Here is a 23,749-nt window from a genome sequence, read left to right on the forward strand (position 1 = left end):
GAGGTGGGAACAGGGGGCAGAATAAAGGATTATGTAGGCACTGAGTAAAGCGAGAATTTGAAGAAAACATGGTCCAATCTGGCTACACACAGATATGCAGGTGATGCACAGTATGCGGAAGGTCATTGGAGGGTCCGCCATCAGTGGTTTACATCGATGGAGAAACATCGATGGTTTGCATCATCTCAGAGCATACAGTGCAGGCAGTGGATGTGACACAGTGGAAGTAGGGACACACAGGTTGCGGACTAATCGGGGAAGGGGGTGGCGCTATGCTCCAATCCCTCCGCACCAGGAAAAAAAAAACACTGCCCTGTCTGCCATCGATGGTGATGAACAAATGGATCTTCACCATCGGTGGCAAATCATCGATGATTAGCAACCATGGATGATCGATGAGCATCCCAAGCACAGTATATTTGTGGCCAAGCAATGCTTGAATGTCCCGGTTCCAAAAAAGTATCAAGTTAACATTTACAATTTCCAAACATCTAAAATGGTAACGACTTCAAAGAGTAGTGACATGAGGCACCTGTCACACTGATGCAGGAGTACAGCGGTGCCACACTCACCTCTACGTGAAGCTAAAGCAAGGGGGGTGATTCAGCATTGCGTGTAATGCAGATTCCCGATGATTAGTGATCTGCTTGCGCCAGGGGCGTATCTATAATGGGTGCAGGGTGTGCGGGGAACACGGGGCCCTGGGTCCAGGGGGGCCCCGCACCGCACACCCTGCACCCGGCCCCGCACCGCACACCCTGCACCCATAATATTACTAACCTCTCCAGAGTCCCACGTCGGCGCGGGGGTCCAGCGCTGTAAAACGACTGGAAAATGGCGGTGGTGGACATTTTCCCGTCATTTGCTCATGCGCAGTACAGGGAAAATGGCCGCCACGGCCATTTTCCCGGTGACCTGTGCATACATTATAGACTCTGGGCACACTCTAGTGCTCAGAGTCTATAACTCCGGCTTTGGCCGCGCACAGCTCAATTCGCTGCTGGCCGCTGGGCAGAGAGGAGGGGGCCCTTGTCGGAGACTGCACACGGGCCCCCTCCTCTCTAGAAACACCCCTGGCTTGCGCGCAGGACCTGTTCTGACAGGCAGAGGCATTTACAGGGCGGTGCGGGGATGGCCAGGATTTCCGGAAACAGGGATGTCAAGGCCAGGACCTGCATCCACGGACGCAGGTTCCTGGCCTGGCAAGCTGGCCAGCCTGTGTAAGCTGAGGCTTACCCAGCTGGCCGCCGCCGTCCGCTGATGGTCGCTATGGTTATCGCAGCCTGTGACATTGGTCGCAGTGCTGGGATCGTAAATGCAGCGGGGGGGGGGGGGGTCAGACACCTCCTGCTGCATCTGCATATTTGCAAGGATGGAATTGTAATGATGCCTGTGTGCGGCTTCGCAGTTCCGTCCTGTGCTGAATCAGCCCCAAATTTCATACATTCAATGGGTATTGTAGCAGTATGCTAATAATCTGCGGACAATCGTTACAGCAGGTAAAGGGAACCTGTAATAAGAGTTCCTAATTTAGAATAATACGACAGGTTCCATACTACAGGTCAACTATATACTGTGTCTTCATCACAACATTAAAAGTTTCCAATAAAACAAAAGGTAATGAAAATAAAGTCATCAATTTATAAAATGGCTGCGTGTCATGTCCATTATCACATGATGTACACACTTTCCAACACTCAAGAAATGCTAAGTGCCGGCAGCAGCCAGGAGTTAGGTATGTAAAGATCGTTGCTTCTCTAATGTCTTTAAAATACAGTGGCATGATGGCACAGTGGTCAGCACTCCTGCCTCACAGATATAAGGCATTGGTTTAATTCCGCCCAGGGCACTATCTCTGTGGCGTTAGTATATTTTACCCTGTGTATGCATGCTGTCCTTTGCGATGGTTCTGGTAGGAGGACTTCCGGCTTTAACACCCAGAAATCCCTCTGGCGTCCTTCTGTGTATGCGCAGAAGGCTGCGGGCCGCGAGGGGTGATGGGCGTTACCCATCGGAACTAAGCATTACGGTGCTTAGTACATTTGGTGAACGCGGTAAACCCCCCCCGAAAACCGCATTTTCACCTTTAGGGCCTAATTCAGACCTGATCGCGAGCGCTGAGTGCTCGCAAGCGGGTCGAAGTTGGCCAATTGCGCATGCGCACGACGGAGGCGGCTCCGTCGTGCGCATGTGCGAGACCCAAATAACGACGGCCAAGCCGTCATTATGAGTCTCACACCAAAGGGGGCGTGCTGTCGATGGTGAGTGACAGCACGCCCCCTTTGGTGGGCGTGCCGGGGGCATGGCTGCCCAGATGGAGGCGTTCCTTCTGGGGCCGGTCCCACTGACATCACTAGTGATGTCAGTGGGAGTGCTTTTGGCTCTGAGAGAGCCAAAAGCACTCCAGGGCTTGCGGCAATGAGACCCTACTGCAAGGGTCTCGTCGCAAGCCCGATGGTCGCAATGGTCTTGACCATCGCGACCATCATTTTGGCCGCTCGCTATAGCTGTGGGTGGTCACCCACAGCTATGCGATTGGCCAGGAGGCCGCTCTTAAATTCAGAGGGCCGGCCCTGATTCAGAGCGAGCGCTCTGTCAGAGCGTCCGGCTCTGAATCAGGGCCACAGTACATCCCCCCCTAAGTAATATTATTATTATTATTATTATTATTATTATCCTTTATTTATATGGCACCACAAGTGTTCCGCAGCGCCTTACATAGTACATAGAACTAATAAGTGAACAAGAAACGAGTAACCTACAGTACATTACAGTGCAGGACAAGGACACGATTTCTATACATTGCTGCAATAGCGATTAAAGCACTCACAATAAGCAGCCGGGAGTTGGCAGCCACGTGTTAGGTGCCCTTATGGGGAGTAAGGAGTAGAAGAAAATGTAAAGAGAAGCACATGAGGGAAGAGGTCCCTGCTCGTGAGAGCTTACATTCTGTAAACAGTTTATTCAAAATTACAATAAAAGTTTTCACCTTGGGAAATAAACATGAATCTCAAAGATTCAAGAGGAAAGCTACTTTACTATTCAGCACCTTCATGAGAGCATCTCCTGAAAGCATGAACTATAATACAATAGGAACATTTTCCCTTTTGAAAAATACCATTTGTAAAGACATAGGGCCTGATTCAGACCCACTCGCGAGCGGCTGTCCGCTCGCAAGTGGGTCGATGTTATGGACTGAGCATGCGCACGACGGAGGGAGCTCCGTCGTGCGCATGCGCCAGACGCGACGAGCGAAGGAAAGTCCTTCGCTCGTTGTGTCCGATCAAAGGGGGCGTGCTGTCAATGTTGATTGACAGCACGCCCCCTTTGGTGGGCGTGCCGGGGGCGTGCCTCCCTGACGGGGGCGTTCCCACGGGAACGCCTCCCGTCAGAAGCCGGCCCACTGACATCACTAGTGATGTCAGTGGGAGTGATTTTGGCTCTGATAGAGCCAAAATCACTCCGGAGCTTGCGGTTGAAAACCTCAACCGCAGGCTCCGGCTCGCAAATTCGATGGTCGCGATGGTCTCGACCATCGCGACCATCACAATGCACGCTCGTATAGCCTGTGGGTGGTGACCCACAGCTATACGAGCGTCCAGGAGGACGCTCCATGAAAATGGAGCCCGGCCCTCATTCAGAGCGTGCGCTCTGCTCAGAGCGTACGGCTCTGAATGAGGGCCATATTTCCCTATACAGATCTGTGTTCAGTGTACAGTGTAGCATTATACAGTATAGCACCTATAAAAGAGCTTCTAAAAGACTTGGCTCCTGTTTTAAGCTAAATATATTATACACCCTAAGGGGTATATTTACTAAAGTGCGAGTTTTTAGAAGTGGAGATGTTGCCCATAGCAACCAATTCTACTTAAGACTTATCTAGCACTGTATAGAATCTATTGGGTGCTAGATAACTGTTAAATAGAATCTTATTGGTTGTTTTGGGCAATATCTCCACTTCTAGTAACTCGCACTTTAGTAAATATACCCCTAAGAGCCCCTCTAACAACCTGCAGCTGCACACAGAACCAACAGCTGCATGTACAGACACAAGCCAGGCTCTCTACATAACTCTTAATTATTTCTGTTAATAGAACACTTTTGTCCTTTCAGTGTATGGCCATACTCTCGGTGGTGCACATATCTTATACTGAAACTGAGTTCTAGTAATTATTAACCTTAAAGTAACAGCTTTTATTAATTTAGATATCTATACAGTTTCTTTGGCTATAGTACCTCTCTGTCTTTAGGTGATCATTAGATTTAATGTACTTGTTTGCCAATGCCATTAACTGAAATAGTGTAGCTGTCTTTTTTGAGTCAATAGCATCAAATTCCCCTGGTATAGGGAATCTAGCTTGTCATTACTCAGGTTGCTTGGCTCAGTAAGTTATAGGGGTAAATTACTAAGAATCATGTCTGGCCCGTGATTGCCCGAGTTTAAACATTCACGGCATCGCAGGAACACGGGTGATTTGTTTCAGCTGAAACACTCAAAATCTACCAAGAATCGTGTTTTGCTGAATCGTGTTTTTCTATGGTGTCTGTGATCATGTTTCCTACCCGTGTACCACATAGCCCAATACTCCCGAACATGTAGCCTGCATATATCAGTGTAATAAAAAAACATACTCAAAGAGTAAAAATAAGAACAGAAAACGATGTGCGGTTCACCTCTCAAAAGCATAACCAGCCCCGGGCTCTGTGAGCCAGTCCTGGTTCTAAAAATACGGGAGACAAAATGTATAGGGGTCCCCCGTATTTTATGAACCAGCACTGGACTCTGTGAGCCAGTCTTGGTTTTAAAAATATGGGGAAAAAATTGCGTGGTGTTCCCTGTATTTTTAAAACCAGCATCGGGCTCAAACTAGTCGGAGTGTAATGCCACAGCCAGGGGACCCTTTCACCGGGTCCCCTGGCCAAAGCATTAACACCCCAAACTAGTCAGCCCAGTCTGGGGATACCAGGAGAGGTGGGGACCCCCCCAATAAAGGGGTCCCCCTCTCTCCTGAGTACCCCAGCCCTGGACTGAAGCCCGGGGCTCTTCCCTGCACGCCTGGCCGGTTGGTGCAGGGGTAATAGTGTTCATAATTAATTAATGTATTATATTGTTTTTTACAGTGAGACTACAGTAAGTGCCCCTTGGCACTTAAAGAACTACAAATGCTAGCAGATGGCCGGCACTGGTACCCCCACTGTAAAAGAAAATAGTAAAAAAAACAACACAGGACACACACACACACCGTAGAAAGTAAAAGTTAATTACACACAAACACTATACTCACCCCAGTATAAATTTTTTTGTAAAATTAACAATTTTTATCATTATTTAGACACATACACGGATGACACTGATCTGTTTATGTTTCTGCTAGAAATGCAGCTCAGGAGGTAGTCTAAAAGTTCTATTTAGGACCGAGTTTGCTTAAATTACACCCGTGATTATAATTACAATTTTTGGTAAATTCCTGTGTTGTATTCCTGTCTATGGAAAGTACCTGCAAGTATGGCGATGGTGTATTTATTTCTGTTTTGCACCTTGGGAAATAAACATCGGTAACATCGAGTACTATCGCAGCCTCACGCACACTTGCTGACCTTACTCAGGAATTGCTAACCTCATTGCACGCAGTGAAAGCCCAAGCTGCGTATGGCATCGCAGTGGCTAATTTATGCACGCCCCTGTAACGGCGTTCAAACGCACTGCCACGCCTGCGTTACACCGACCACCCCACTCGTCACCACCCCCAAACTGTACTTCCTGTTTGCGATGGGCCTGCGTATCCACTGCGATCGCAGTCCCCATCGCAGTGGGGTGTTCGCGCACTGCGATGCATTTTCCTAGTCTTTGCAATAAATTAGCTTTCCTGCACCAGCAGTCCTGTCACTGTTTATAGTGAATCTCCTATGGAGGAGGACTTGTGTAGTGAGATGTGATAAGGTACCTGTGCTCCAGTGGTTCTCTCTCTCTCTCCTCCTGCCCTAATGAATGTATTTTTTGTCCTTTTATACTGTACACTACATTAACAATGAAATACATATCCACAAATATATATATTATTTACAAACAATGAAAATCATCCAAATGACATAAAAGTATACTGATAATCTGCAAACTACTGTTACGGTAAAGGGAACCTGTCATTAGAGTACCTATATAGTAATATAATCCGTGGTCCATACTACAGGTCGCCTATATACTGTGCCTTTAATACAATATTATATGTTGTCATAGTCAGTAAATCATACGGCAGTGAAATAAAGTCATCAATTCTAATTTGGCTGCATCTCATGTACATTATCACACCATGTACTCTCTTTCCTTTCTGCAGAACAGACCGAGTCCAACACTCAAGAGATGAAGAGTGCCGGAAGCAGCCAGGAGTCAGGTATGTAAAGATCGTTGCTTCTCTAGTGTCTTTAAAATACAGTGACATGGTGGCACAGTGGTCAGCACTCCTGCCGCACAGAGATAAGGCATTGGTTTGATTCTGACCAGGGCACTATCTCTGTGGCGTTAGTATCTTTTACCCTGTGTATGTGTGGGATTCCTCTGGGTGAGTCAAGTATGTAAAGATCATTGCTTCTCTAGTGTCGGCGACGTGTTAGCACAGTGGTTAGCACTGCTGCCTCACAGAGATAAGGCATTGGTTTGATTCTGACTGGGACACTATATCTGTGGCATTAGTATATGTGGAATTCCTCTGGGTGCCCAGCTTTCTTCCCACACTCCAAAAACAAACTGGTAGGTTCACTGATGTCTGACAAAATGTACCCTCGTTTGGGTATATTTGTGTGGTGAGGAATTTAGTATATAGGGCCTGATTCAGATTTGGGAGTAAATCTGGGTACAGTACACACTATACGATATGTCGCTGGAACTGGCGGTTCGAGCTGACATATCGTGCTTGTCAGCAAGTCAACAGTTCGAGCCTACATGCTGCTCAATCTAAAAACAACTAGATCAGTGCCCGCGCATATCCCTAATATTAATTCATAGACTCAATTTAAAGTTATTCATTCATATCATCCTTTATTCACAGTATCTAATTATCCAATATGCTCACTGCTTGTAGATAAATAAATAAAATAATATATAATCCATATACTAACTGTGCCTAGTACCGGTATACAAGACTCACACACATAACACTAGATTAAGGGGTCCTCAATAAAAAGTATAGTCCCAGGGACGATACTTATTATTGAGGACCCCCCTAATCTTGTTTTATGTGTTAGTGCTACAGTCAGCTGCATAAATATTGGGACATTGCCAGAATTTTCATATTTTGGCCTCTATTCACCACCACAATGGCTTTGAAATGAAACAAACAAGATGTGCTTTAACTGCATACTTTCAGATTTAATTTGAGGGTAATTACATCCAAATCAGGTGAACGGTGTAGGAATTACAACGGTTTCTATATGTGCCTTACACTTTTTAAGGGGCCAAAAGTAATGGGACTATCAACTCAAAAGCTATTTCATGGACAGGTGTGGGCTATTCCCTCGTTATTTCATTATCAATTAAGCAGGTAAAAGGTCTGGAGTTGATTCTAGGTGTGACATTTGCATTTGGAATCAGTTGCTGTCGACTCTCAATATGAGATCCAAAGAGCTGTCACTATCAGTGAAACAAGCCATCATTAGGCTGAAAAATCAAAACAAACCCATCCGAGAGATAGCAAAAACATTAGGTGTGGCCAAATCAACTGTTTGGAACATTCTTAAAAAGAAACAATGCACCGGAGAGCTCAGCAACACCAAAAGACCCGGAAGACCACGGAAAACAACTGTGGTGGATGATAGAATAATTATTTCCCTGGTGAAGAAAATCCCCTTCACAACAGTTGGCCAAATCAAGAACACTCTCCAGGAGGTAGGTGTATATGTGTCAAAGTCAACAATCAAGAGAAGACTTCACAAGAGTGAATATAGAGGGTTCACCACAAGATGTAAACCATTGGTGAGCCACAAAAACAGGAAGACTAGATTAGAGTTTGCCAAACAACATCTAAAAAAGCCATTACAGTTCTGGAACAACATCCTATGGACAGATGAGACAAAGATCAACTTGTACCAGAGTGATGGGAAGAGAAGAGTATGGAAAAGGAAATGAACTGCTCGTGATCCAAAACATACCACCTCATCAGTGAAGCATGGTGTGGTAGTGTCATGGCGTGGGCATGTATGGCTGCCAATGGAACTGGTTCCCTTTTATTTATTGATGATGTGACTGCTGACAAAAGCAGCAGAATGAATTCTGAAGTGTTTTGGGCAATATTATATGCTCATATTCAGTCAAATGCTTCAGAACTCATTGGACGGCGCTTCACAGTGCAGATGGACAATGACCCGAAGCATACTGCAAAAGCAACCAAAGAGTTTTTTAAGGCTAAAAAGTGGAATGTTATGCAATGGCCAAGTCAATCCCCTGACCTGAATCCGATTGAGCATGCATTTCACTTGATGAAGACGGTAAAATGAAGAAGGGAAAATGCCCCAAGAACAATCAGGAACTGAAGACATTTGCAGTAGAGGCCTGGCAGAGCATCACCAGGGATGAAACCCAGCGTCTGGTGATGTCTATGCGTTCCAGACTTCAGGCTGTAATTGCCTGCAAAGGATTTGCAACAAAGTATTAAAAAGTGAAAGTTAGATTTAGTATTGCTTAGTTTGTCACATTACTTTTGGCCCCGTAAAAAGTGGGAGGCACATATAGAAACCGTTGTAATTCCTACACCGTTCACCTGATTTGGATGTAATTACCCTCAAATTAAATCTGAAAGTCTGCAGTTAAAGCACATCTTGTTTGTTTCATTTCAAAGCCATTGTGGTGGTGAATAGAGGCCAAAATATGAAAATTCTGTCAATGTCCCAATATTTATGCCCCTGACTGTATGTGTGTGAGACTTGTATACCGGTGACGGCAATCATAAATTAAGAGGTAAGTCCAGGAGCAGAGCAGATTGTCCCTCCTGGAATGGGTCATGTCAGGAGGTATGCATTGCAACATGGTTTGTCCATTTGCACAGACTAGCAGCAGGGTTACTGCTAGGTGTGAAACAGGCAAGGACTGGATTCCCGGCTCGAGCGACCCGGCAATCCAACCTGCATAGCTTGCAGGGTTTAACACGGGAACGACCTGTGTAACCCAGCAGTGTAAACGGTACCCCAGGTTTACGTTTATACCATGGGGACTTCCTTGTTTCTCCGCGCTTGGAGATGATGTAATCTCCAAGCTCTGGCAGACCAGTTCCACTGCACCCGTGTGCAGCGTGAACGGCACCGACCCGGGTTATTCACAGTCTGAAGGGGTGTTTGTCCCATGCCTGGTCCAGCATGAAACCTTGTTCCAAATACCAGGTCAGACCATACTTGCCTACTTTTGAAAAAGCATTTCAGGGAGATTGTGAAAGCACCACCAATGAGCGCGGCGGTAAAGTGGGCGTGTACTGCTACATCTGAGAGGCGTGTCATAGACCTGACTTACATTCTAAAGGTAAATGAGCCCCAAAGCAATTAGGGGTCTATTTACTAAGCAGTGTTAGGAGACAGAGTGAAAAGTGATGTGAAAGTGATAAGATGCCAACCAATCAGCTCCCAACTGTCATTTTTCAAACACAGCCTGTGAGATGACAGTTAGGAGCTGATTGGCTGGCACCTTATCACTTTTCACTCTGTCTCCTAACACTGCTTAGTAAATAGACCCCTTAGTATGATCTACTTGTTGATAAAAACACACTGATGCTTTTCAGAAAATGCATGTAGCCATAGTGATCATTGTGCCTTATAACCAATGCAGGGAAATGATACTAATGATCCCATTTGAATGTATATATGTTTGTTTGTTTTTTTATAACAGCTACATAATGGGGGTAAGGTGCTACCAGGGAGATTGCTGGATTCTTCAGGGAGACAGGGAGATCACTGCTATTTCAGGGAGTCTCCCTGACAATCAGGGAGAGTTGACAAGTATGGGTCAAACCTAGGAGATTAGTGTAAAAGGGGTATTACTTGCTCTATCTTACTCTATTCCCAAATCTTAATCAGGCCCAGGGACTGACCTGAATAACACAATACTCTCTGTAAAGCGCTGCGCAATATGGTGGTGCTTTATAAACAAGATAAATAATATATAACTATCCGAGTGATCACACATGTGAATAGGGTGTGGTAATCTGTTTAATATGTTTTACAGACATCGATTTTTCTGAACTATCTGAAGAAAGAAACAAGGACAACGACAGCGAAGGTGACGCAGACATCTTTCCATCTAATGTCATAGTGGTAAAATGGGCATATTATCTATATACACAATAATACCCGTTACACTGGCCAAATAACCCAGGTTACTGACGTGTCAACCCTGGTTGCGGCTCACTAAAAGAGGCCAGGATTGGATTCCCGGCTCCAGTGATCCAGCAATCCAACCCGGGTAGCGAGCAGGGTTGAACACGGGAAAGAAGGCTGTCGACATAACATCCCTGGTGGCACAGCAGTGATTTGCCTGCTCCTGATGATTGTAGCAGCCGAGTGGTTTCCTCTGGGTCCTGGCGGTCATGTGCGACATCCTGTGCAGACATATGACGGAGCTACTGTTCCGGATTGTATTCTTCCTCTAACTCTAATCCCTACCCCTAAGCCTCCCCCCAGTGCTCAAACCTATCCTCCCGCCTCCATAGTATAACCCTAACTCAGTGGTTCCCAAACTTTTTTGAATCACGGCACCCTAAAGTATCTGAATTGTTTTCACGGCACCCCTAAGCCAAAAGTTTGTTATTGAGAAATTCCGAAAAAAAAGTAGTAAAGTGAAGTATATTGTGCTGGTCTGTCATCCTTATGGTGCATACACACGGTCAGATTTTTCTTCAGATCTGAAAGATAACGATTTAAAAAATCGTTCAATCGTCCATATCCGAAGGAAAATCTGACATCTGTCAGATCTGTCAGATGAACGATTTGAACGATGCGCGTTCCCGATGGTCAGAAAACGATATCTGATGTGTTTGCAGCCAGACTTGGATGATTCCATTAATTTTAATGCAGTCAATAATCGTTCAATCGTTCATCTGACAGATCTGACAAATCTGACCGGGTGTATGCTCCATTAGGCTCAGTTATGTGGTGGTGGTGGACAGGGTTGTTCTTCTATTTGTCCACATATTTACATTACATTGACCATAAATAATTTGATTTGGTGCTGGACCACCAACCTGAGGCACCACTGCAAGTGTCCTGAGGCACCCAGGGTGCCACGGCACACAGTTTGGGAACCGCTACCCTAACCCTCCAGTCTCTCCCGTCCCACAGCCTCACCCTAATGTTGACATGTTGCCTAATTTACCAAATGAGAGAAGTCATTCACCCTGCACCTTCCTAATAACATGGATAGTAGCGGTACTGCTTTTTGTGGAGTAATTTCGGTGGCAGAGTAGAGACAGAAGCTGATCACAGTATAGAAGGCACACACAGGGTAAACAGATTTTACTGGCAGTAGCAGTATAATGGGTGCCGGGTGCACACGGGCCCCTGGTACCAGACCGCACTCTCAGCACCCACTGAATAGCCTTACTTACCTCAATTTACTAAAAAAGAGTGCATTTGATGAGGTACATGACTTGGGATGTAGTCGGCAACCCAACGCCTACAATGCCGGCGGTCAGAATCCAGGCACCGGAATCTTGACAGCAGTCAGAAGGCTACAGAATCCCAACGGTGGCTATTAGGGCTAGGATTAGGGTTAGGAATCTGCGGGAGGGGGAGGGTTAGGCTGCGGGACAGGAGGGTTATCACCTTTTTCTTGCTGCAGGGATCCTGGCCTCCAGTGGCCGTGAATAGAACATAGACGGACACACGCTGGCTGTGCGGCGTTGCCGGCAGAGGATCATTATTGGTATCTTAGATTGCGTGATCATAGATCCAGGATCCCCGTAGCAAGAAAAAGGTGATCTAGCCCGCTGCTGAGCTCGGGAGAAATCTTATGTGGCCGCCTGTTTGTTAGTGAGTCACCAGTGGATGTTTACCAAAGTGGATACATTTCTAAACTATTATTTCAATTGTGAAAGGACTTATTTAGTTTGTATCACCAGTCGTTATTAAGTCCCCAGTGAATAAAAGGAACTATTCTCATATATACTGAGGCCCTGATTCAGAGCCGGACGCTCTGACAGAGCACTCGCTCTGAATCAGGGCCGTCCCTCCTACCTTTTGGAGCGGCCTCCTGGCCACTCGCATAGCTGTGGGTGACCACCCACAGCTATAGCGAGCGGCCAAAATGATGGTCGCGATGGTCAAGACCATCGCGACCATCGGGCTTGCGACGAGACCCTGCGGTAGGGTCTCGCTGCCGCAAGCCCAGGAGTGCTTTTGGCTCTATCAGAGCCAAAAGCACTCCCACTGACATCACTAGTGATGTCAGTGGGGCCGGACCCAGACGGTAGGCGTTCCCATTGGAATGCCTCCGTCTGGGCAGCCACGCCCCTGGCACGCCCACCAAAGGGGGCGTGCTGTCAATCACCGTGCTGTCGTGCACATGCCCAGTGTGCAAACATCGACCCGGTTGCAAGCTTTCAGTGCTTGCGACTGGGTCTGAATCAGGCCCAGAGTCCCAAGCCTCCCACTCAGGGCCAGATTCAATTAGCCACGACAAGCAAAAAGCTTTCGCACGTGTGAAATGCGTATCGTGCAATCCTATTGTCAAAGTTTTTGCATGTGCGAATTCTCCATAGACGAAAAATGGCGAAAAGTTTTCACCATTTCAGAGCAGGTGAAAAGTTGTGCAAAACCCCTATTTTTGTCTAAAAACTAGGATAGGATAGGATTCAGACCCGGACGCTAAGAAGTGCTCGCTCGTAGCTGCAGATGGTTTGCATTGTGCGCATGCATGTGCATCGCAGTGCACGTGCCCGAACCACTGCAAAAGATCGGGAAGTGTTTGCTTGCCCAGCATAGACAGCCCAGCAGAATGAGTGACAGGAGAGGCCGTTTGTGGGTGGTAACAGGGGCAGGCCACTAGTAACGCGGGAGTGGAGGTGCGAACGCAGCCGTGTCTGAGCATATTAACGCCGTTGCAGAGGCGTGCATAATTAAGACGCAGCGTCATAGTACACGTCACCTGGTCGAATTTGACACTGAAGTGCTCGCAGTGCTTGCGGTAGGGTATAGTCAACCTCAAGTGCTGCGAATGCATCCGATGGTCCTTGATGTACCGATGGTTGCATACACTTCCTGGAGATAATGTGAGCAAGTGGACGTCTTAAGACAAGCTGGAGGCGTCTACATACACAAAGCGATCGCATGCCAAGACATAGTGGGTGTGCTTATGCCTTGCCGTGTGTTCGCCTGCCTAGCAGTCACTTAGCCGAATTTGCATACGCTGAGAACGAGCGAACGCATCTAGCGACCGGGTCTGAATCAGCTCCACGGTTCAAATGGGAGCGTGCACAGACAAAAGACGCGAAAACATCGCACCAAAACACACGATTTGTGCAAAAACTTCTCTGACGTTAAGTTTTCGCTTTTTCGCATCTTAATTGATTTCCCCCCCTTAGCAACAGAGCCCCAGACTGTAACGCTTACTCGTCCATGTTTGGCAGTTAGTGTCACGGGTTTATTTACTAAGCAGCAACTTGTAAAAGCTGCTGCTTCCTGGAGTGTTTAAGCCCAAAATTTAAAAGGGCAATGCTTTTACTGGCAAAACATGGGGTATTCAGTGTCCCCCTATGCTTTATGGCCCAGGCAAGGCTCGTTTTCATTGCTGCAGAACTACTTAATCCCTTACTTGTTCCCTGAAAATGGCATTTTGTTACTTTGTTTAACCGAATTTCAATAAAAACTGGAAAAAAACGGGATTGTTTTAAAACTTTTAACTGATAGTGTATGGTAAGTGCACCTCTTTTTTCAAATCTTAAGTGGAGTAACCTGAAGATTTTCAATTGTTGTCCTTAAATACATGAGTGGCAAGCACATAGTTATATGTATATGTATATATTAATGGTATGCAAACAACTGTTAATGATATGGTTGCAGCAATTTATGGAACTCACTTTAATTTAATATAGGAATTAAAGTATTTTTCTTCTCATCCCACTGATCACTGATGCAGAAAGCGTTGTGCACAATTCTTGCTCCGTGACAGTGCAGGTAGAGACCACAACCTCGAGCCAAGAGCTGACAGGGGATAGTAACAATGGATCTCAAGGTAGAGTATAACTGCTCTGTACATTACATATTACAGGGCAACTAACCCCAAAATGGAAACAATGATAAATAAAACAAGAATGAAAAATACATTGCATAGTTTTATGCAGACTTTGAAACCATTAACCATGTACATTGTAAGGCACATAAACCCTTACACCTGTGCTCCGGTTCCCCTTTGCCTCAATGTAGCACAGTGAATGCTATTTTGATGAATGTAACCATTGACAATTGTTGACCTCTAACACATAGACTGACACATCTACAAAGGACTAAGTCATCTACTCTCAGGATCGGGAATTCCACCTTTCCAAGGTAGAGGCAGTCCTGGTGTGTATGAGGACCTAAAACCTTAATGCCAATCCCCAAAATTGTACCTTTGCCATGTGAGAGGCAAAATACATGGGCTTTGTACTCGTAGTTGGACGATTGAAGGTCAAACCCCAGATAGACAAGGTGGAGGCCTTTAAGCCTCAACTAAGGTTTTTCCTTGGCTTAGTACGGAACTAGGACAGCCTATGATAATCAGAGAGCAGTGTTCTCCCCAGGCTGTTTTCTGCGGACGCATCGCCCGGCAGAAACAGCCTGCCGCCCAGCACTTTTCCCCACCGACCCCCGCTGTCCCCTGCTGTGGAACGCTGGCCTCTGAAGTGACCGGAGGCTAAAGAAGCCTCCGATCACTTCAGAGGCCAGCGTTCCCAGTGATGCACTGCGCGGATGATGTCATGACGTTACCCGCGGCGTGAGGAGCCTGCCCCGCGCGCCTGCTGGATCTAGTTAGATCCAGTCAGCGCGAGGCAGCGGCAAGCGGGAGAGCGGGCGAGCGGCCAGCAAGTAAAGGTAAGTGCTGGGGCAGGGGCCAGGACCAGGACCAGTCTGGGGGAACTATTTAAGTCTGGGGACACTGCATAAAGGGGCCAGCCTGGGGACACTGCATAAAGGGGCAAGCCTGGGGGCACTGCATAAAGGGGCCAGCCTGGAGGCACTGCATAAGGGGGCCAGCCTGGGGGCACTATTTAAGCCTGGGGGCACTGCATAAAGGGGCCAGCCTGGGGGCACTGCATAAGGGACACTTTAAGCCTAGGGGCACTGCATAATGGGCCAGTCTGGGGGCACTACATAGGGGCACTACTTCAGCGAAGGCCCCCACCCGGCTACTTTTGGATGCCACTCGGCTGGAAAAAAATTCTGGGGAGAACACTGGAGAGTGTGAAGCCGAGTAGTAAAATATCTACCTCCTTTTTCAATCTTAATGAACTGTTATATAATGCATCTGAACCTGCTGTATCTGCTAGATTCTCTTTACACAGGATAGCTTCACTGTCACTCTACGAGAAGCTTAATACAACACCCAGGGTTAGCACAATTTTGCTGAAGACACTGGCATCAGATTATCCTTCTGTTTCTGTCATTGTTATAATACAGAAATTCCATTATTCTTTGATGCAGAAAGCGTTGTGCAGAATTCTTGCTCTGTGACGGTGCAGACAGAGGGGGTCATTCAGACCCGCTCGTGAGCGGCAGTACGCTCGCAAGCGGGTCGATGTTCCCCCACTGCGCATGCGCACGATGGAGGGAGCTCCGTCGTGCGCATGCTCAAGACCCGGCGAGCGACGGGCTCTCCATCGCTCCGGGTCTCGCACCACAGGGGGCGTGCTGTCGATGTTGATTGACAGCACGCCCCCTTTGGTGGGCGTGCCGGCGGCGTGCCTGCCAGACGGAGGCGTTCCCATGGGAACGCCTACCGTCTGAAGCCGGCCCCACTGACATCACTAGTGATGTCAGTGGGAGTGATTTTGGCTCTGATAGAGCCAAAATCACTCCATGGCTTGCGGCAGCGAGACCCTACTGCAGGGTCTCGTCGCAAGCCCTATGGTCGCGATGGTCAAGACCATCGTGACCATCATCATGGACGCTCGCTATAGCTGTGGGTGGTCACCCACAGCTATACGAGCGTCCAGGAGGACGCTCCATTTTTATGGAGGAGGGCCCTGATTCAGAGCGAGCGCTCTGGTCAGAGCGTTCAGCTCTGAATCAGGCTCAGAGACCACAAACTGGAGACCAGAGCAGACATTAGACAATGACAATGGATCTCAAGGTAGAGTATAAGGAATGGTTACGGGAAGCTGGCATTCGGGGATCCCGGCGGTCAAATCCCAACGCTGGCATCCCGACAGGGTTAGGATACTGATGCTTGTCAGTAGGTATGCTAACCTCTCCCTACCCCTATCCCTCCCTCCCTGGTGCTTGAACCTAACCTCCCCCTTGGTGCCTAACCCTAATTCTCCCCATAGAGCCTCTCTAACCCTTAACCTTAACCATCCCCCCAACCCCACTACTTACCTTCAGCATGCCGGGTGGTTGGGATTCTGATAGGTGTCGGGATTCTGACGCCGGTATTCTAAGTGCTGGCATTCCCTGTGTCGGGATTAGGGCCAGATTAACGGGGGGTCGACAGTTGCGGTCGTCCTTGGGCCCCCCACACATAAAGGGCCACCACACCGATCGGGGTTAAATTGGGCCGGAGGAGACGGAACCATTACTACTGGGGCATTTATACAAGGGGCACTAGTACTGGGGGCAATACTCGGGGGGCATTACTATGGGGGGCATTTATACAGGGGGCACTACTAGAGGGAGCATTAATACTGGGGGAATTACTACTGGGGCATTTATACAAGGGGCACTACTACTGGGGGCAATTACTACTGGGGCACTACTACAGGGACCATTACTATTGGGGGCACTAGGGGCATTACTTCTGGGGCACTACAACATGGGGCATTACTACTGGGGACATGACTACAGGGGGCATGACTACTGGGGGCACTACTAATGGGGGTATTGCATAGGGTGCACTGCATAAAGGGAACCACTCCTGGGGGCACTGCATAAAGGGCACCACTACTGTGAGCTCTGCATATGGGGCACTACTGGGGGCTCTGCATGAGGTCCCCATTGTGCATACCCCCAGTTTGTCCACATTTAATAGGGGCCCCCACATGTTCGTTGCCCAGGGGCCCCCACAGACCTTAGGGCCGGATTCAGACCCGGTCGCAAGCGCTGAGTGCTCGCAACCGGGTCAATGTTTAACCACTGGGCATGCACATGACGGAACCGGCTCCGCCGTGCGCATGCGCGAGACCCGGCTAGCGACGGGTGCTCCGTCGCTCCGGGTCTCGCACTAAAGGGGGCGAGCTGTCAATGGTGAGTGACAGGTCGCCCCGTTTGGTGGGCGGCCAGTGGGGGTGGCTGGCCAAACGGAGGCGTTCCTGACGGAACACTTGTCGTTTGGGGGCGGCCCCACTGACATCACCAGTGATGTCAGTGGGAGAGCTTCCGGCTCTATTAGAGCCAGAAGCTCTCTGGGGCTTGCGGCCACGAGACCCTACCACAAGGGTCTCGTCGCAAGCCCTATGGTCGCGATGGTCTTGACCATCGCAACCATCAACCTGGCCGCTCACTATATTTGTGGGTGGTCAGCCGCACAAAAAAAAAAATGCCCAGATTCAGAGCGAGCGCTCTTTCAGAGCGTCCAGCTCTGAATCATGCCAACTAACCACACAACAGAAAAAATTATATGAAAGCTGACGGTAAAATACAGTACTTAGGAACTGATTATGAGTGCACCTGGACAAACCAAGTTGCAATTCAAGGGGTGCAAACACATTTAGGGCCTGATTTAGAGATTTACGCAATGCCGATAAATGCGCAGATCGAGCGATTGTTAGCCATTGCGCATGTGCATTTTTCATCGCCAGTTAGCAGATGGGATCAGCATCGGCAGAACGGGGAATCGGGCTATAGATGTATTGCCCGCATTAGCCGAAACTACAATATGGAACATTCACAGTGCAGTCAGCAATAACACAGTGTTTACAATAGGAATATATGAATATAGTGGTTACAGAAGTCTGAGCTGCATACACCATATGGAGAACGCAGGTGCAATCAAGCATGGGATACCAGGATCGCAGATGTAGCTATGTTATCTATCCCATATAATATCTTTAAGGCAGTAGCCTAATGTTTTTCAATACAGGTCAAAAATGACATTCCGTTAAGCTGCTGTGACATCACTGGGTCCGCCCCCACTATGAACCCACCAATCCACACAGTGCAGGTCTGCAGAGCAAATCTCAGCACTCACAATGTCCACCATGCTCTCTCTCACAGAGTGACCTTTCGCTGTGTGAATTCTGATACTTGTATTTTAACTTACTATTCTTTTTTACATTTCCAGAGATACGTTTCAACATAAATGTTACAGTATCATCAAACCAAAGCCTTAAATCAGAGAACACACTAAAGAGAAAGAACGAGAACATTGATGAGCACACGCCCCGTCGTGAGAAAAAGATGAATACAGGATCCCCCAGAAGTCCCCTGCTGCCTGATCTCGATTCTGAAAGAGAGATATGACATCTTTCAGGTGTGTATTCTCCCCTCTAGGTCAGGGACGGGATGCACCATTCATCACACTAATATCTACCTGACAGACGAGTCATTGCAGTATGAGTGACTGGCTTATTTTTGACATGCGCAGAGCATCTATCTGGAGGACAAGCTCTTAGGGCTTCATTCAGAGGCGGCCGTACGGTCTACGACTGCACGGCCGCCTCGATGTTTGTCCAGTGCACATGCGCACGAGGGAGCCGGCTCCTTCGTGCGCATGCGTGAGACCCGCTATGACTGACAGCGCCGGTCGTAGCGAGTCTCTTTCCAAAGGGGGCGAGCTGTCGATGTTGATTGACAGCTCGCCCCGTTTGGAAGGCGGGCTGGGGGGGTGGCAGCCCAAACGGAGGCGTTCCCATGGGAACGCCTGCCGTTTGGGGGAGGCCCCACTGACATCACTAGTGATGTCAGTGGAGAGCTTCCGGCTCTGACAGAGCCAGAAGCTCTCCGGGGCTTACGACAAAAATGTTTGAAGGAAATATTTAGAGATCCCAATAAATTCCACGAAAACGTATAAAACATTCAGATAAGCTTTTAAAAAAATGAAATAACCAGTACAACATAAATATAAGCTCACTAATATCCACAGGGCTGCCATCAGAGATTGTGGGGCCCGGGACTGTCAAAATAGTCAGGGCCCCTCCCCTTGGGATGGGGGGGGGGCAGTTTGTCAGAGGTGGGCGTTGCTGTGAATGTGGGTGGAGCTATAGCAGAGGTGTGGCATTAATTGGTATGTAAACCATTTTTTAAAAAAAATATCAAAGTTTGGGCTGTGGGGGTCGGTATTATAACATGTTAATCTATAATAGACAGGTGGGGGTGTGACAGTGGAATGAGGTTGGGAGAGCATGGGGAGGGTGAGAGAGCAGGGGGAGAGTAAGGTAAAAGTGGGAGAGCAGGGTCAGGGTGGGAGAGCGGGCGGGGTCAGGGAGAGAGAGCAGTGTAAAAGTGGGAGAGCAGGAGTTTCTGTACCTGGATGGGAAGTGGGATCCCCCGCAGTCTCTCCTGCCCATCTGAGCACTTCCTCCTCTTCACAGCGGCTGTAGCAGGTAGCTTCTCCCCTCGCCACTGCTGCTCCCTCCCCCGCTGCTGTCCCTTCCTCTCCCCCGGCTGCTCTGCTCCTGACCCAGCTTCTCCCCGATGGCTGGCATTTGCCGGACTGGCTGCCGCTCACGATCACACCCGGACAGAGGGCCTGATTCTGACCCGCTCGCGAGCGCTGTACGCTCGCAAGCGGGTCGATGGTGCCTAAGTGCGCATGCGCACAACGGAGGGAGCTCCGTCGTACGCATTCGCAAGACCCGGCGAGCGACGGGGAATCTGTCGCTCGGGGTCTCGCACCAAAGGGGGCGTGCTGTAGATGGTGAGTGACAGCACGCCCCCTTTGGTTTGCATGCCGGGGGCATGGCTGCCCAGACGGAGGCGTTCCTATGGGAACGCCTACCGTCTGAAGCCGGCCCCACTGACATCACTAGTGATGTCAGTGGGAGTGATTTTGGCTCTGATAGAGCGAAAGTCACTCCAGGGCTTGCGGCAACGAGACCCTACCGCAGGGTCTCGTCGCAAGCCCGATGGTTGCGATGGTCTTGACCATCGCGACCATCATCATGGACGCTCGTTATAGCTGTGGGTGGCAACCCACAGCTATGCGAGCGTCCAAGAGGCCGCTCCAAGTTGAGGTAGGAGGGCCCTGATTCAGAGCGAGCGCTCTGGTCGGAGCTTCCGGCTCTGAATCAGGCCCAGAGACAGGGCCCGGGGACCGTAAGGCAGCTGCATTTTTAATTTAGTGCCGGCTGCGAGTTAATTGGAGTGCGTGGATCGGCAACTAATCAGGAGGGAGCTATTACTAGCTCGGAGCTTGTCTGCTCTGCAGCCGGCCGGGCCCCCTTTCTGTCCGTGCCCGGGACTCTAGTCCCGGCAGTCCCCTCCTGATGACGGCCCTGAAGATCCATAGGTTGCTGGTTAAATGAACAGATATTATATATAAACGAATAAAAAATGTCGCATTGGCTGAGCGATACTACATATTGGTGGCAGTCAGTGATGATGCAAATTGCATCAGGACTCCCCCGTACACTGCTCATTTTAAAACAAGCCACACCCACCAGCCTGGGGTTACGGGAAGAGCCCTAGTACTATTGGCAATACGGATGGTTAGAATTGGGGAGGGATAGCATCACATCCATTTTTGCAGACCTGACTCCCTCGGGGAAACCAACTATTGACCTACTTAATGGAATCTTGGGGCAGGGACTCCACAGTCTTTATCCCCCTTATCTTTCCACTACCAGTCTAGAGGGTCTATTTACTAAAACTTGGATGGAGGTAAAGTACCAGCTAATCAGCCCCTAACTGCCATGTCACAGGCTGTGTTTGAAAAATGACAGTTAGAAGCCCCCCTCCCCCGGCCTGAGACCTTTACGTGTGGGTACAGAACACTTTACAGTACTCAGACAAGACTAAACAGTCAATTAGAATGACAATGTTTCTGCAGCTCTGAGAAAAGATGGGTTCTAGTCCTCTTTAAGGCCTCCACAGGGGTCAGTGACTAGATCACTGTTTTGCAGAGGATTTCATTCTGTGAAATGTACTCCACAGAGATCATCCTCGCTATTTATCTATTTATGAAGAGTTTTTAGTTGCGTTAACATTTAAGATCATCTCAGAGACATATATTTGATTAAAGACGCTTTACATTTTCCATTGGGGTAACATCTGTGTGATTCTTTCTCTAGCAGTGATCCAGAATACTGAGAGAGGCCTACTCACCTACCTTCCCTGGGACGTGAGACACCGCCAGAGACCCGCGTCAATTCTCCAGATAAAACACATTAGACAGGATACAGTCAAAATACATGTATGGCTGATAATAAACTTACATTTCAACAATATAGATCTCTGTGCTTTTTCTTTTTGTGTATTTACAGACAGCTGCAAGTATCACCTCTCTATTCTGTATGCTGGGTGTAATTATCTGTATCTGTTATCCCTACATTTATATAAAGACTAGCTGAGGTACCCGGCATTGCCTGGGTTTAAATTTTCAAGCTATTAAGTTTTATTATGTGATATCGTCCAAATCCTTCCAGGGAAAGGCCCAGAATAGGCTCCCCGGGTCAAAGGTCTGCCCAGCATCCCCGAGTCAAAGTTCTCACCAGCGTACACCAACGGGAGGTCCGATTGGGACCTCAACTCCCTTTGCTGAATAGTTTGGGACTGGTTAACATAATGGCAGATGGACACTATGCTATGTATTTCTCTCTGCTATAGTGTCCCCCCCCCCCCCCAGCCCCTCGCATAACCAGCCATTTTGCTGTTATTTGAAATTAAGGGGAACCCCACACTGATTTTTCATTCTGCATTCCAATACCAGAAAGTGCTAAGAGAAATGGGGCTTATTACTGATTTGAGGGGGGGACCCCAAGTGCCAAATTTGTTAACAAAAGCTATTTAACCCATGCTCAACTACAGCAAATCAATTCATGTTGTACCTGTGCCATCTTTACTACCCTGTTTCATACCCAAAACCTTGTTGGTCAAAGCAAATTGCAAGTGGGTCATATGTAAGTGACCCCCTCTGTGGGTTCCAAGTGTAAAATTGGTTGACCCTTACACAACTACAGCTACTTATTAAAAATGACAAAATCTGGTGCCTGTGCCCACCTTACCACCCTATTTCATGCTCAAAATTTGTTGTGCCAGGCAAAATACAATTGAAATTTGTGTAAGAGACACAATTTTTTTAATACTTAGTGATCTTACTTGATTAAATTGTTTTAATATAACATTCTGAATAAGAAGCTGGACCATGAATAAGAAGTGAATACAAAGCTGGAGTAGGATTAAGAAGTAAATGAGAAGCAGGAGCATGAATAAGAAGTGAATAAGAAGCTGGAACATGAATAAGAAGTGAATAAGAAGCTGGACCATGAATAAGAAGTGAATACAAAGCTGAAGCAGGAACAAGAAGTGACTAAGAAGCTGGAGCAGGAATAAGAAGTGAATAAGAAGCTGGAGCTTGAAGAAGTGAATAAAAAGCAGGAACATGAATAAGAAGTGAATAAGAAGTTAGAGCAGGAATAAGAAGTGAATAAGAAGCTGGAGCAGGAATAAGAAGTGAATAAGAAGCTGGAGCAGGAATAAGAAGTGAATAAGAAGCTGGAGCAGGAATAAGAAGTGAATGAGAAGCTGGAGCAGGAATAAGACGTGAATAAAAAGCTGGAACATGAATAAGAAGTGAATAAGAAGCTGGAGCAGGAATAAGAAGTGAATAAGAAGCTGGAGCATGAATAAGAAGTGAATAAGAAGCTGGAGCAGGAATAAGAAGTGAATAAGAAGCTGGAACATGAATAAGAAGTGAATGAGAAGCTGGACCATGAATAAGAAGTGAATAAGAAGCTGGACCATGAATAAGAAGTGAATAAGAAGCTGGAACATGAATAAGAAGTGAATGAGAAGCTGGAGCAGGAATAAGAAGTGAATAAGAAGCTGGAACATGAATAAGAAGTGAATAAGAAGCTGGAGCAGGAATAAGAAGCTGGAGCAGGAATAAGAAGTGAATAAGAAGCTGGAGCATGAATAAGAAGTGAATAAGAAGCTGGAGCAGGAATAAGAAGTGAATAAGAGCTGGAGCATGTATAAGAAGTGAATAAGAAGCTGGAGCATGAATAAGAAGTGAATAAGAAGCTGGAGCAGGAATAAGAAGTGAATGAGAAGCTGGAGCAGGAATAAGAAGTGAATAAGAAGCTAGAACATGAATAAGAAGTGAATAAGAAGCTGGAGCAGGAATAAGAAGTGAATAAGAAGCTGGAGCAGGAATAAGAAGTGAATAAGAAGCTGGAACATGAATAAGAAGTGAATGAGAAGCTGGAGCAGGAATAAGAAGTGAATAAAAAGCTGGAACATGAATAAGAAGTGAATAAGAAGCTGGAGCAGGAATAAGAAGTGAATAAGAAGCTGGAGCATGAATAAGAAGTGAATAAGAAGCTGGAGCAGGAATAAGAAGTGAATAAGAAGCTGCAACATGAATAAGAAGTGAATGAGAAGCTGGACCATGAATAAGAAGTGAATAAGAAGCTGGACCATGAATAAG

At 47.5% G+C, this 23,749-nt stretch overlaps 1 protein-coding gene across 4 annotated transcripts in view; it reads left to right on the forward strand.

Annotated features, from left to right (window-relative positions):
- LOC148507929 (alpha-1,6-mannosyl-glycoprotein 2-beta-N-acetylglucosaminyltransferase-like) overlaps positions 1-21,480 on the forward strand; it is a 208,507-nt gene extending 187,027 nt beyond the window's left edge. For 3 of the 4 annotated variants that reach the window (XM_088445353.1, XM_088445352.1, XM_088445350.1), the window contains exons 4-8: positions 6,333-6,389; positions 10,202-10,255; positions 14,108-14,203; positions 18,446-18,634; positions 21,393-21,480. In XM_088445353.1, coding sequence (XP_088301479.1) covers positions 6,333-6,389; positions 10,202-10,255; positions 14,108-14,203; positions 18,446-18,624 — 386 coding nt within the window. In that variant the 3' untranslated portion in view covers positions 18,625-18,634; positions 21,393-21,480. The remainder of the gene's footprint in view (positions 1-6,332; positions 6,390-10,201; positions 10,256-14,107; positions 14,204-18,445; positions 18,635-21,392) is intronic. The other variant, XM_088445354.1, reaches the window with a different exon arrangement.
- Positions 21,481-23,749: the final 2,269 nt, after the last annotated feature.

This window comes from Taudactylus pleione, unplaced genomic scaffold, assembly GCF_031769625.1.
Source record: "Taudactylus pleione unplaced genomic scaffold, aTauple2 ptg000378l, whole genome shotgun sequence".
In the NCBI taxonomy this organism is placed as follows: Eukaryota; Metazoa; Chordata; class Amphibia; order Anura; family Myobatrachidae; genus Taudactylus; species Taudactylus pleione.